Source organism: Sesamum indicum, linkage group LG8 (genome assembly GCF_000512975.1).
Source record: "Sesamum indicum cultivar Zhongzhi No. 13 linkage group LG8, S_indicum_v1.0, whole genome shotgun sequence".
NCBI classification, from domain to species: Eukaryota; Viridiplantae; Streptophyta; class Magnoliopsida; order Lamiales; family Pedaliaceae; genus Sesamum; species Sesamum indicum.
This window is the reverse complement of record NC_026152.1, coordinates 7,770,108-7,783,352: the sequence shown is the minus strand read 5'-3', so window position 1 is coordinate 7,783,352 and position 13,245 is coordinate 7,770,108. Positions and strand designations below refer to the sequence as shown.

Sequence of the window (13,245 nt, the reverse complement as noted above, 5' to 3'; positions counted from 1 at the left end):
TAATTATTTTTATAAATAGTATTATTAATTAATAAATAGAATTTAATAAAATTATAACTATTTTAAAACATATGTATTTTAATTGAACAAACAAATACTTGATGAAATTGAGCAAGATTAGTCTTGTTGGAATCGTTTGGACGACAGGATTCGAACGGCTATGGTCTTAATCTGTGATTTGTCCTGACGGTGGAGAAATGGCAGCAAACAGTTTCAATGCGAATTTTCGATGAAAAAACTTCAAATTTTCATATCTTAACAAATATTTAATAAAATTGAAGTAGGTTGGTCTCGTTAGAACCGTTAGGTCGAGGCGAGTCCAGTGGCGGTGGTTCGTGATCGTGGGTCGCTCCGGTGGCGGCGAATACGGCCGAAAAGTGCGATGTTCGTGCTAAAAATTCATTATTTACGATTGATAAAACTTGAAATTGTTTGTGGGGAAATGTTCGTCTCATCAAAGAGAATCGAACGGTATATTTGATGGCTGACAACTCGCCATAATAGTACCAAAATTTTAATGAGAAGTTGACAACAATTCGTCATAAAATAAAATAATTTTAAAAAAAAAAAAAAAATTTGTCACCGCGTTTTTGAACCGCAGTGACACATTAAAAATTTTTTTTTTTTTTAAAAACCAATGTCACCGCGGTGACACAAAAAAGCTTTTTTTTTTAAATAAAAAATTGTGGCACCGCGGTCAGTAATCGCGGTGCCACTCACTTTTCTAACAATTTCAATTTTACACTATTTTACTAACTTTTCTTTTTTTTGACATTTTTTTAATAAATTCCCCTCAATTTAATGTCTTTTTCTACGAGAATAATAATAATTAAAAAAAAAGAAAAAAGAAAAAGAGAGATACGTGTACCCTTTCGATTCTTGTGGGAGTCGTGGAGGCACCAAATACAGCAGCACTGAGTCTGAGTGTGAGGAGGCTGCTCCATCACCTGCTACTCACCCAACGACAACATAAAAATAATTAAAAGTCATAAAACACTATGTGAACCTCAAGATCTCAAAAATATGAAGTGGCGTACGCTCCTCGTGCTCTCACGTGGAAGTCATGACTCGGACTTGGACACAATTATTCAGCCAAGCAAAAGATGGATATATATTTCATTGATATATTTGGTAGTATAAATGTGTATGTCAGATATAGTTTCGAATCGCCACTTATATCTCACTAGGATTATTTATGGATAGACCAAGACTCTATTCAATCTCATTCTAAACACGAAATCACGTATTTTGAAGTGGCGAATAATGCTGCCTATTTTTCGAAATAATAATGTGTTCAATTCTTTATATTAATATTAGTAACTATAGTGATATTTGAATTTTAGAAAAGGGTATCTCTTTTTATATGACTTTCTGTTTACACTTTTATATATTTCATCGACGGTGGCAGGAGCGTAAGCATAATGGGGGATGGCGGTTTGTCTCCACGGAGCCGGCAGAGAATAAGTTGGACCGGCTTCAAAAGAAAGTAAATGATTTTTATTATAATTTTTATCCATTTCACATGAAATAATAATAAATAAATTTTCATAATAGTATTATAACAAATACCTCTCACCGTTAAATAAATTATATTTCGAGTTTAGAAAAAAATTGAGTTTGGCACAACTAAATTTGTACTGATATATTGACGAGTAATTAATAATTTATATTAATACAAACTCAGAAAAGCCACATTATTTGTTACTGTGTTAGTAAATCATGTATGGAGCGTGTGATCACAATAATTTGAATGGTGGGTGTGGGACAGGGAGGGAGCTGACAGTGGCAACAAGGGAAAATCAATCCGGGGGGCCATATGTGATCTTGCTTATTGCCACGTGATAAACTCCCAGTCCCCTTAACTTCCACAAACTTGGCCCTGCTCGCCCTGCATCTCAACAGCTTTTTCTCAATTCTCTATTTAATTACTTTGATTTTCTATTTTATGCATATTTACTATGTTATCATACATATTACAAATTAAAATACCAGATTCCATTGTGCAAGGAACACTTGAGAGTCAATTGATCGATAAGAATAAGATCTTGATATTAGTTTACTATAATGCTTAACACCAATATCAATACCAATTTACTACAATGTTGGATATGAATATAAATGTATTAGCGAAAAGTGAATTCTTGAATTTCGGGTGATAAAATCAGTCAAATCCTCCACCTACATACATACAAGTACCACTTACCCAATAAAACGTCAGAGGGGATGCATTTATAGGAATTAATTCACTAGTGAAATATATTCTTGAATTCACAGGTTTGGTAAACTTTATGGTTCCAAGTTTTGTCAAAAATTTAGAGATGATATGAAGATTGAACATGTTTTCTTGTTCCACAAACATTTTGTTGAATTAGAAGAGAAAGGTGGCATGTTTGGGAGAAACAACCGGCCCCAGTATCCAACCAGGAACAAGATAAAGATTGATGGCTGAAGAAATCTCTGCAAGAACCGGCCACGTTAGCCAACGAGGTACAAGGTAAAGATTGATGGGCGAATTAATAAAGATAGAATCTCTTACAATGAATCTCATCTTTGCCGACATTATCAGATGAAACCAAAATTCTAAGTGAACCCCCTAGATTACATTTACTAAATTTAGCACTCACACTTGTACATTTAAACCCCGCGCGCCACTCCCCTTTTCCGCCACGAGACCCCAACTGACTTCCACCCGTCAATTACAATGAATATGCAACTGATCAAGAAATTTGACCACCGAACGCCCGCCCAGCAAAGAATACAAACTCTCTACCACACCCACCCCCTCTCCCCCAACCAGTGCACCTCAATAGTTCGTCAGATGATAGACGCGCCGCTCCCCCTGGTTTGGTCCATACTGCGAAAGTTCAGCAACCCCCAATCCTACAAACAGTTTATCAAGAGCTGTGATATGGTTTCCGGTAACGGAGCTGCCGGAAGCGTGCGTGAGGTGACGATCGTGTCTGGGCTGCCCGCGGGGAAGAGCACCGAAAGGCTTGACAGGCTTGACGATGATTTGCATCTGATGGTGGTTAGTATTGTCGGCGGTGATCATAAGCTCCTGAATTATAAGTCCACCACCACTGTACATGAAGAAGAGGGCGAGGAGGAAGGCGGCAGAACCGGAACGATGGTGATGGAATCTTACGTGGTGGATGTTCCGGCGGACAGTTGCGAGGAGGATACGTGTTTGTTTGCTGATACCATAATTGGGTGTAATCTTAAATCTCTGGCCAAGCTCACCGAGAAATTGGCACGTCAAGATGTCGGGTAAATCATGTTACATTTCGACGCCTTTGATTTCTACTTTTTCCTTTTTCGTGCCCTTTTTTCCTTTTAACCTGTAATGGGTTGCTACTTATCAATTTTTGTCGTGTAAACTTTTTTTAGATGAGGGCGCCTTCTGTTTTTGTGGGCTGTACAATCCCATCGACCAACTTTTGAAATAAAAATTATATGTTTTCCTTTAATCCGATTGAAAAAATTGCGTTTCGTTAGGTCAAATCTAGTATAATAAATTTATATAATTGGTCGTTATTTTTGAATTATATACTAAATATATAAAAAAATGTGTGTGAAATCAGAATTTTCGAGAACAAATATCAACAATCATCATTCAAAGTTTGGAGGGAAACACGCAATGCATCTGAACTTGTATTCATCATATGGTGAATGCTGTTGTACATAACTTTTATATACAAAGAGAAGAGGCCTAACTAGAACTAACTAAATGAACAAAAACGTGTTTCTAACTAATACAAGTGTCAAACTATAAAAAAATATTACAAGGAGAAAAATACAGCAACTTCAAACAAACACAACAACTTCAACCTGCACCTGCTCTGTTCTTGCAAAAGACTGCTGTTGTGCTGCTGTTGCTGGAATAATCATAACAACGTGTTATGTTTCATGTCTGTAATTAATTTGAATGAATTAAAAGAAATATAGTTTTTTATTATAATAAAAAATCTCATGTATATTAATTAATTATGACTACACTATACGTATTAGTTGTTTCAATAATTCAAAATATTTGTTACGATAAAAAACGTGACAAATATTTTGATCATACATAAAGTTGTAGCGAATATTAATTAATAATGATCAAAACTTAAATTATTTAAAATAAAAAAGATATAGTATAGAAAATAATTAATTAATTTGCAGACACGTATCAAACTCGATCTGGACCGATATTTGACTCTATTTTGATGATAAATGTAGGCCAAAAAGAATTTTGTGGAATAAAACACAAGACATAAAAGGCTGTGTTTGGATTCATGTTTTCGTATTTTTCGATATAAGATAAAACACACACAATATTTATTTTTGTGTTTTTACACCTTATCTGCGTGTTTTTATATTTTTCAACTTTCTATATATATAATATAAAACAGATATGATTTGACAATAAACAGTAATTTTTATCTTCCAAAAATATAACATTAAATATACAATATTTATATATAAAAACATACATAGTAATAACTGATCTCGCCATACTAACCAAATCTACTTATTTTAAGCACACATAACGCGCTGGTGGAAGAGGATATTGATGCTCCAAACTTAACTGGAATAACCTTGAGGGGAATTTGTTGAGAGTTCGACCTCTCGACCACATCGCCCGAGATCGCTTCTCATGAGGTCATTACCTCACCAATTAGTCACAATGAGGTCCAACATCAGGTCGCTAGTCTTGAGGCCGCAACACCTTCTACTCATCTCCAGGCCGCATGTCATGAGATCGCGGGGAATTCTGTTACAATTTTATTCGATATGGGATAGATTCATTTTAACCATTTTTGTCATTTTTTGTAACAATATTTTGTTAATTTGTTAGAGGACGTTATACCCGATCTAGCTATATTTATATCCTTTGTATTGCTGCATAAAATTTTGATTTGGCAACATATACAAAATTAGAGTGGATTTGCTCTACAATGGCTGTCTTTTTGCTTCCTTCACACTTAAAGCCATACCCAACAATTCTGCACAATACAACGGTTCCAGTTTCTTCCCTGGTTCAAGTTCCCAAGCAAAGTTATCGATTAAAGTTGCCATCGTTACATGTAGCATCCGATTTGCCAGTGGCATGCCGGGACAGATTCTTCTTCCTGAACCAAAAGGAACCAGCAGGTAATCTTGGCCTTTGTACTCTATTGTGTCCAAGAATCGTTTGGGCTGAAAAGCGTCAGGGTTCGACCACAGGGTCGAGTCTCTTTCATTAGCCCACATGTTGATGAATATCTGTGTACCTTTGGGGATTGTGTTGCCACTTATTTCCACCTCAGCTTCTGATTTGTGAGGAACTAAGAGAGGACCGGGAGGATGAATTCTGAGGCTTTCTTTGGTCATTGCTTGTAAGTATGGGAGTTTGGCGATGTCTGATTCTTGCACTAGTTTCTTCTCTCCAAGGAGAGTCTTAAGCTCATGTTTGGCTTTCGACATTACCTCCGGTGGAGTATTAATTCCGTCAAAGCCCATTCTGTTGTGCTAGCTGTTGTGTCCGATCCTGCAACGAATAAAAGTCCTATATAACATAGACGATAAAACCAGTATTCGAAAACAGTATTAGTTTCATGATCCAGTTTGATAAAATGGATTCAATTAAGAGCCTGTACATTAATATAATTTGCTTACCATGAGTAAATGCTTAATCTGGTTCGTACTCTTTTAATTTCAATATAAAGAAACAAAGTATGAGCGTTGATAAAATAAAAGTATTATTAAAATTCGCGCAGGTGTATACCACCGTATCTAATATCACAAAAAAAAAGAAGGAGAAGAGGAGGAGAAATGCCAAAATAATTACAAATTTATTCACTCTTTAATTTTTGTCATAAAATTTTTAATAATAAAAATACTATTATAAATAATTTACATAACTAGGAAACATCCATCATTATATCCTTTAAACACATGCTTTATTCTACGTACTAATGCTAAAAGGATACAATAAACTTTGTTTGATTTTATGTTTTCGCTTTTCCAAAATAAGATAAAACACACTCAATGTTTGTTTTTGTATTTTTACACCCTGTATGTTTTTTTATTTTTCAACTTTCTATATATATAATATAAAAGAGACATGATTGCTCAAAAAAATGCAACATTAAACATATAATATTTATATATATACATTTTATATATAAATAGATATATAAAAAAGATATGATTTGAGATTGAACAGTAATTTTTGTATCAAAAAATACAAAATTAAACATACTTTATATATAAAAAAGATACGATTTGAGAATGAATAGCGATTTTTGTCTGTCAAATCCCAACATCAAACCTACACCACTTATTTTAAAATATTTTAAATTACCTCAAAATATAAATCCAAATATACCCACACTTATTAATTTTTATTTTTTTTATTTATCTCCAAAACACAAAATAAAACACTCAAATTACAAATTCAAAAACTATGAAAGCATGCCGAGGAATTTTAATGAATGTGCGGTCCCCTGTCGGCCCGTTGAATAATTATTATCCTTAAAAACTGTAGACGATAAAGCAGGCGCGAGGCGGTCGAATTTAACTGTCATCGTACTCCAACCGTTGGTATGACGGTGACGTTTGTCCCTTCTTCGGAAAGGAAAGTGGCTTGCAAGAAAATATTACAATTGATCTGAACCAAGAACTTTTTGCACTAAAATATGCACACGCAATCGGTCAATCAGTGATCATCAAAGCTGCTTATTGTATTAAAAAAATAGAGACATACTCATCACTTCACAAAGCACAAGCAAACACTCCTGGACTTATAGGCTTCAAGATTTTCTATCTTTCTTCGACTTTTCGCTCAGGGGAAGACACCCTTTTTCCCTTTTCTCTTTCAGTCTCAGCAGGTACCAAAAGAGATTCCTAATTTCTGTGTGAACTTTTTCTTGATTTATTTCTCTTGTTATTGTGTGAAAATTTGTCATTCGCTGTGGTATTCAAGAAATCAAGCACAGAGATTTATCCCTTTTATGGTTCTGATTTTCTGATTCTTGGATTCATGTGAGTGATTAAAGTGGGAGTGGACATTGAAATAATAGAAAACAGGATGCCATACTGATAAATGTTTTATCTGTATCCTGTCAGCATTGTAGTAAAACATTTAGGGTTGGATACGGTCCTTAGATTTCTTCCTTCTGGCTCATTGGGTGAGTGATTTTGCTGATCATAGTCGAAATACCAATTTTGAGTATAAGTTTCCTGTGATCTGATGTTCCACTTCCCTTGAGCCCTTTCTGTCATAGGTGCACTATGACTGATCTAAGTATTTTCTGTCTGCTTTTTGTGCTTTAAGTCGTAGGGACATAAACCGACTTTTTATAGTTTAGACTTAAGAGCAATGATGGAGGAAAGGCAACTTGATATTGGAGCTCCACTTCTATCTATGCGGCGATTTTCATCACCTTCATACTCTTCAGAGCTACTAAATAGTCAGGTGACCGGAAAATTGCGATCCAGTCGCCAGCAATCTCCTCCATTAAACAAATCCGACTGGGAATACGTGAAGGTCACAGAACAAGCTTCAGTCCCGTTTCAATGGGAACAAATACCTGGAAGGACTAAAAGTGAAGTGCAAATCCAGGTTCACACTTTAGAGGAATCTTCAAATACACCGCGGCTTCAATCTCCAGGAAGGGTAGCAGTTCCCTCGAGATACAATTCTGGGGAAAGATCTAATAATCAGAATATCTATAGACCCCAAATTGAAGCATTTCTCTTTGGAGATCATGCTACTCTTTTGGAGAAGCTACATCAGAGTTTAAATTGTAAAGATGAATCAGGTACACTAAGTGACGGTGATGCTTATTCTATTGCACTCCAGACAGAATCATGGTCCTTGAACTACAGTGTAAGTGGCCTCAGTGGGTATCAGAGTTCAGGTGTGAAACCATCAGGGACCTTTTCTATTGACAGACAAACAAGAGATTTTATGATGGACAGATTCTTAACAGCAGCGAAGGCCGTTGTTTTGGAGTTACCAAAACACGTTGTGAAGAAGCCTAACGAGCAACCAAAAGCGGTAAAGAAGATGGTTTCTGATGAAAGAAATCGTTTACTCGGGCATTCTGGTTCCTATCCCTTGCAATATTACATTCAGTACACGGATAATGTGGAAAGTGAAGATGGAGAGCACAAGTATACTTTTCCTGTGAAAAAATCAGGGAAAAGTCGCCTGATCATCCCTCTATTTTGTGCAAAGGATTCTTTGTGCATATTAAGCACCTCGCCTGGAATGAAATCGAAATTCCATGCTCCAACATCTTCAGCAGCTGATGCTAGGAAACTCACGAGAAATGCACAGAGTAGACCCTCTGACAAGGTAATTTTCAAATCTTACATTTGTGTAAATATATTGTTCATTACACCGTATATGGTTGAACTCTTGAGTCCTTGCAGAATAAAGCTGCTGTTCTTCATAAGAGAAAATCGAATTCTGGACTCATGTCAAGGGACCTGCCGGAAATTAAGAATAAGCTAACAGGTAATTCCAATCAGCTTATCAGTTCCCATATAAGGAATGAATCAGGTGTGTCTCCCTTCAGGCGCTACAGAAGTTGTAGCATATCTCCGTCCCGAAAAAAATCTCAAAACTCTCCATTTCTTGATCTACGTAAGGAATTTCCAGATTACACTGCTAACAAGATTGATTCCTCACGAAAATTATTCGAGTTCTTGCAAGGTGCATCCAAGAATCAGCTATGCGAACGAGGATCAGGTCCAACTCCAACAGGTGATGCCGTCGAGAAAACTGTGTACATAGATTGTCCAAGTAAAACAAATCAAGACACTTCATGCCCGAATACATTGGAGGAAGGAAGAAAGCTCCGTCCTAAATCCGAATCAACGGATAAAGTTCGACCTTCTAATTGCACATCCAAGTCCGTATATGTTGCTAAAGAAATGGGAGATATTAAACTGAATCGTCGTCTTTATCAAGAATCCAGACCCCTTGAATTCACAGCAAAGGTACCGTCTGATACAAAATCTGGAATCAAAGATGGAAATAATCTAGCATCATATGATCAGAAAGACACTGATCCTGCTCCATTGAAGCCACCTTTACCTCCACCATTGCCAAAATCACCTTCTGAATCTTGGCTCTGGCGTACTGCGCCTTCCATATATTCGGGGTACCCGTTTTCTAAATCACAGAATGGGATCAGGAAGAAACGGGACCAGAAAGGTTATATCACTGACACAAAATGGGAGAGCATAGTGAAAACTTCTAACCTCCGGCACGATGATGTCCTCCATTCAGAGGGAGCTTCACCTTGTCTTCTCAACTATGAACAGTAATTTAGACAAAGAGTATCAAAAATCTCACCCATTAAGACACAAACATGGATCCATACATTTATTTTCAAGAATGTAAGTTGGGCCAATTTATTTTGTGAAGCCCGTGTTATCCCACTTATATTTCGTTGATTTTAAGGTTTTTGTAGCTCTAAACAACCCAACTTCGACGTTGTGTGTTATCTGATCTTATTTTGATTTCGACCCACTTTTGCATAATTCATCATCCTGTTAATTTATTGAGGGTCTATAAGAGTTTATATATATATATATATATATATATTTCTTCCCGTCAGCACATATTTAGAGATTGTATGACTAAAGTTATTTGAAATATTCTTCCTAACTCACATATTTTATAAGATATTTTCAATAATGGAATACGCCAAATCTTAATTTTTAAAAATATTTTCATACCAATTTATAATTGTGATAATTACACTTCCTTTTCATGAGTTTCGATGTAATTACATGCAAATTTTTTGTGGTTTGAAAAATTGCATCTAACACCCCTAAAGTTTGTTTCCATCAAGCAAACGAGTCCATCTACCAGTCAAGTTTCATCGAATCTTTTTATATTAACAAAAAAAAAAAAAGAATAAAAGTCCATACTTACCCCAATTGACTTATTACTGATTTATTACAGGTCAAAAAAATATTTTTATAACCAAATTACATTTACACGTGCATCTTCACAAGTTAATGTATGTGAGACAGTATATCTTTACCATTATAAGGGTTGTTTAGTTAGAAAAATTTATTTGACCTGCACTAAGTCATTTTTTATTCAGTTTTTTTTATAATATCAACAAATTTAGTAAATTTTGACTAACGAATGAACTTATTTGTTAGACGAAAGCAAACATCAAGAATACTAAATATAATTTTTCAAATCATAAAAAAATCATGTATAATTATATCAAATCTTAGGAGTGGGGTATCATTAATTATCCTTTTATATTTGCATGATTTTTTCAAGAAATTTTATCAAATATTTTATAAACTTATAAGTTCATTCAAGGCCACCTTGATTTCTTTTTTAAATGGTGGTGTGCTGTGTTTAGCTGTTTGATTTTGATGGGTCATATGGATGTTGGGGCATGTAAACTAATTTCACTTAAATACACCAGAAACCTGCAACTACAAATGAGTTGGCCTCTCAATTTTGCTATAATATTTAAGTTGTAATTATTTATAATATAAGAAATAATTAGGATCTTATATTTGATCATAATATTGGTGTTTTAAGTATTAGAAAAAGTCATACCATATAATTAAAAAAAATAGGAATTTTTTATTTTTATTTAAAAGGCACGAAGGCATTGAATTATGATGAATTGAGTAGGAGAGAGAAGAGTAGAGTAGAGGGTGTGTTTATATTTATTTATTTATTAAAAAAAAAGAAGAAGAAGAGAGAAAATGAGAGAGAGGGGGTGTCAGGTGTGTGTTGTGTGGGACCCAGTCAACGAATGTCCGGCAACTTCGGATGTCGGGGCCCGCACCACCACCAGAATGACACCACCGGGATAAGTCGCCGGCGTTTACCGGTTTTTACTTGTTACTGGGTCTCACTCGCTGAATCACATTGAATTCTTTTTTTTTTTTTTTTTTGAAAAATAGAAGAAATATATATACCAAGTGAGAATTTTTTTTTTCAAAATAAAAATAAAGAAAAAAGAAAAAACAGAGTTTTGTGGGAGGTGGTGGGTGGTGTTGTGAGGGGGTGTAAGGGAAAGGTAGTGGAACAAAACGAGAGAGAGAGAGAGAGAAAGAAGAAAAGAAGAGAGAGAAAGAATTTTTTCTCCCCTTTCTCCTCTTTGAGAAAGAGATGGCCGAAGGGAGTTCCTACCTCTGAGATCATCCTGAAAAGGGCAGTCAAGAAAATCATACCCGAATTCTTCTGTTTTTCAAATTGTTCTTACTACTTTTGATTTTTCATTTTGCAAGCTGCCATTTTTTAGTTTCAAACAAGGAATCTTCTTCTACGTATCATCGTTGTCATATTCAACATCACCACCACCATTTTGTTCCTCCGACATTTTCTTGGAAACCCATTTTTTGGAAAATCCTGGATAGGACTGTATTGTGCCTTTCCTAGCCCAGAATTATCTGGCAGCTCCAGAATTCATTGTATCATTATTGACTGCCCTTTTATCCCTCCTCCTCCGGTGAGTTTTTACTTTGCATGCCTTTACGTTTCATGCCCTTTTGCTTTTTGTATGGATTGCTTGTTCCAAAGGTTATTCTTTTAGAACATCTTTTGTCATTTTCGATATGATTCTAGAGAGGGTTGTGGAATACGCTTGTTTTTATGCAATTTCATTCTTATTCGGAAACTAAGGCAATCATTCTGTTAATTCTTTTTTTTTCCCCCTGCATTTTCAGATAAAGATTGAATCTTGGATACGGTTCATTTAGCCAGGTTATGCAGTTGGTGAAAACGGAGGTGTTATAGCCCTAATAGGAAATAGTTGAAGATGAGAGACCCCAATTTGGTCAATAGTTTCAACAGGGCTAACATAGATTCTTTTATTTGTTACCTAGTTTATATCTAGTTGTGAATTCGTTTCATGTATAGAGTTATTGATTTCGTGAGCTGAAAAAATTGTTGGTGTGGTTGTCCGAGTAATTCTCTGTTGCTCGGAGGTTATTTTGCACTAGAAAGCTGGCGATTTTGTATATTAGCTTGTATAGAGTCCGGGCTGTTGGCAGAAAAAACTGCCTCCACCACCTTGACGAATGGTTTGGCGAGCAATGAGCGGTAGATGGAACGCTTATGGAGCCCCGTTTTCCTTGATCACATTCTTTATTCTTGTCTTGAGAATTCATGGCTGCTGGTCTCTCAACTCTGAAGGTAATCAGGATTGCTTCGCGTTAAAATTCTTTTGAACCCTCAGTAACAGCTGATTTGAAGTTTTTAAAACATTATGATGTTTACTTGATAAAACTGGAAATGTAGGATTGGCATTGCAGCAATTCCGCGCTAAGGTGGATTTCGACCCATCTGGAGCTTTAGCGAATTGGAATACTAATGACTCTACCCCGTGCATGTGGCCAGGCGTTCATTGTCTAGATGGTCAAGTGGACATGCTGTAAGTCCCTATTGCATGCACTATTTTTTGTTATAGCACTATGAATGTCTCAGAGGTTATTGTAACCTAACTCCAAAGGTTCTTGCCTTATTGTCACCTGAAATCACCAGTACTGCCTTATGATTTTATATGCTGATTCATACCTAAGTGCTTCTTATGAAGTTATTAATATTGATGGGAGATTTTGGTTTATTTCTTTATTCATAAATCTTTTTGTCTTGTATAGGGATCTCAATGGGTACGACTTGGAGGGAGTATTGGCACCAGAGCTTGGAAATCTCTCTCATTTAAGAGTTCTGTGAGTATCAACTTTCTTTATCTACATTTGATGTCAGAACTTCTGAGTTGATTACTAATAGGAGTTTTCAGCAGTCATCAAGTATCAAATTACAAATTTCAGAAAAACCTTGAAACCTCTCATCTCATGAACTTGAACTGCCAATTTGTTCCTTCAGTAACTGATACAGCAGAAGCATAAGATGGAATCAAAGCCTCTGATTGTTGCCTGGAGCAAAATCTCTGACTGTTGTAGTGAATTAAGCATCTCATATAAACTCTGGGGCATTTCATTTTAAATCCTTTTGTCTTTTCAGAAACTACAGGACCTGCTATCATATGGTTATAAATTTTAAAACTAATAGATTGTGCTAGAACTGCACACTTGTAATATAGATTATCATTTTATTTCCGTTCAAAAATTGTGAATATCTTCGGTTAACATCTTCTGATTTGTCATAACTCACAAGTATCCTATCCAAGAACCATCTTTCTGGTACGATTCCGCGGGAGTTTGGACAGCTTACGACACTGGAAGTGCTGGACTTGAGGGATAATAAATTGACTGGAACTGATT

At 35.6% G+C, this 13,245-nt stretch overlaps 4 protein-coding genes across 5 annotated transcripts in view; 3 read left to right on the top strand and 1 right to left on the bottom strand.

Moving 5' to 3' along the window:
- Window positions 2,478-4,738, top strand: LOC105167852 (abscisic acid receptor PYL12-like). Its single transcript, XM_011087686.2, has 2 exons — window positions 2,478-3,267; window positions 4,524-4,738. Exons 1-2 carry the CDS (start codon window positions 2,702-2,704, stop codon window positions 4,597-4,599), a joined length of 642 nt encoding a protein of 213 aa, XP_011085988.1. The 5' UTR covers window positions 2,478-2,701; the 3' UTR covers window positions 4,600-4,738.
- LOC105168574 (ferruginol synthase-like) lies at window positions 4,936-5,484 on the bottom strand. The gene has a single exon (XM_011088708.1). The coding sequence runs from the start codon at window positions 5,482-5,484 to the stop codon at window positions 4,936-4,938; it is 549 nt and encodes a 182-aa protein (XP_011087010.1).
- Window positions 6,718-9,517, top strand: LOC105167851. Of its 2 annotated transcripts, XM_011087685.2 has the most exons (4): window positions 6,718-6,854; window positions 7,301-8,326; window positions 8,404-8,488; window positions 8,687-9,517. In XM_011087685.2, exons 2-4 carry the CDS (start codon window positions 7,346-7,348, stop codon window positions 9,301-9,303), a joined length of 1,683 nt encoding a protein of 560 aa, XP_011085987.1. In that variant the 5' UTR covers window positions 6,718-6,854; window positions 7,301-7,345; the 3' UTR covers window positions 9,304-9,517. The 2 variants fall into 2 exon arrangements, with proteins under 2 accessions (XP_011085987.1, XP_011085986.1); XM_011087684.2 differs by having other exon boundaries at window positions 8,404-9,517.
- The window catches only part of LOC105167850 (protein MALE DISCOVERER 2), a 5,420-nt gene continuing 3,148 nt past the window's right edge, over window positions 10,974-13,245 (top strand). Inside the window, 5 exon segments of the mRNA XM_011087683.2 lie at window positions 10,974-11,468; window positions 11,686-12,154; window positions 12,260-12,392; window positions 12,619-12,690; window positions 13,139-13,245. The exon segment at window positions 13,139-13,245 is cut by the window's right edge and continues 2 nt beyond it. Coding sequence (XP_011085985.1) covers window positions 12,055-12,154; window positions 12,260-12,392; window positions 12,619-12,690; window positions 13,139-13,245 — 412 coding nt within the window. The 5' untranslated portion in view covers window positions 10,974-11,468; window positions 11,686-12,054.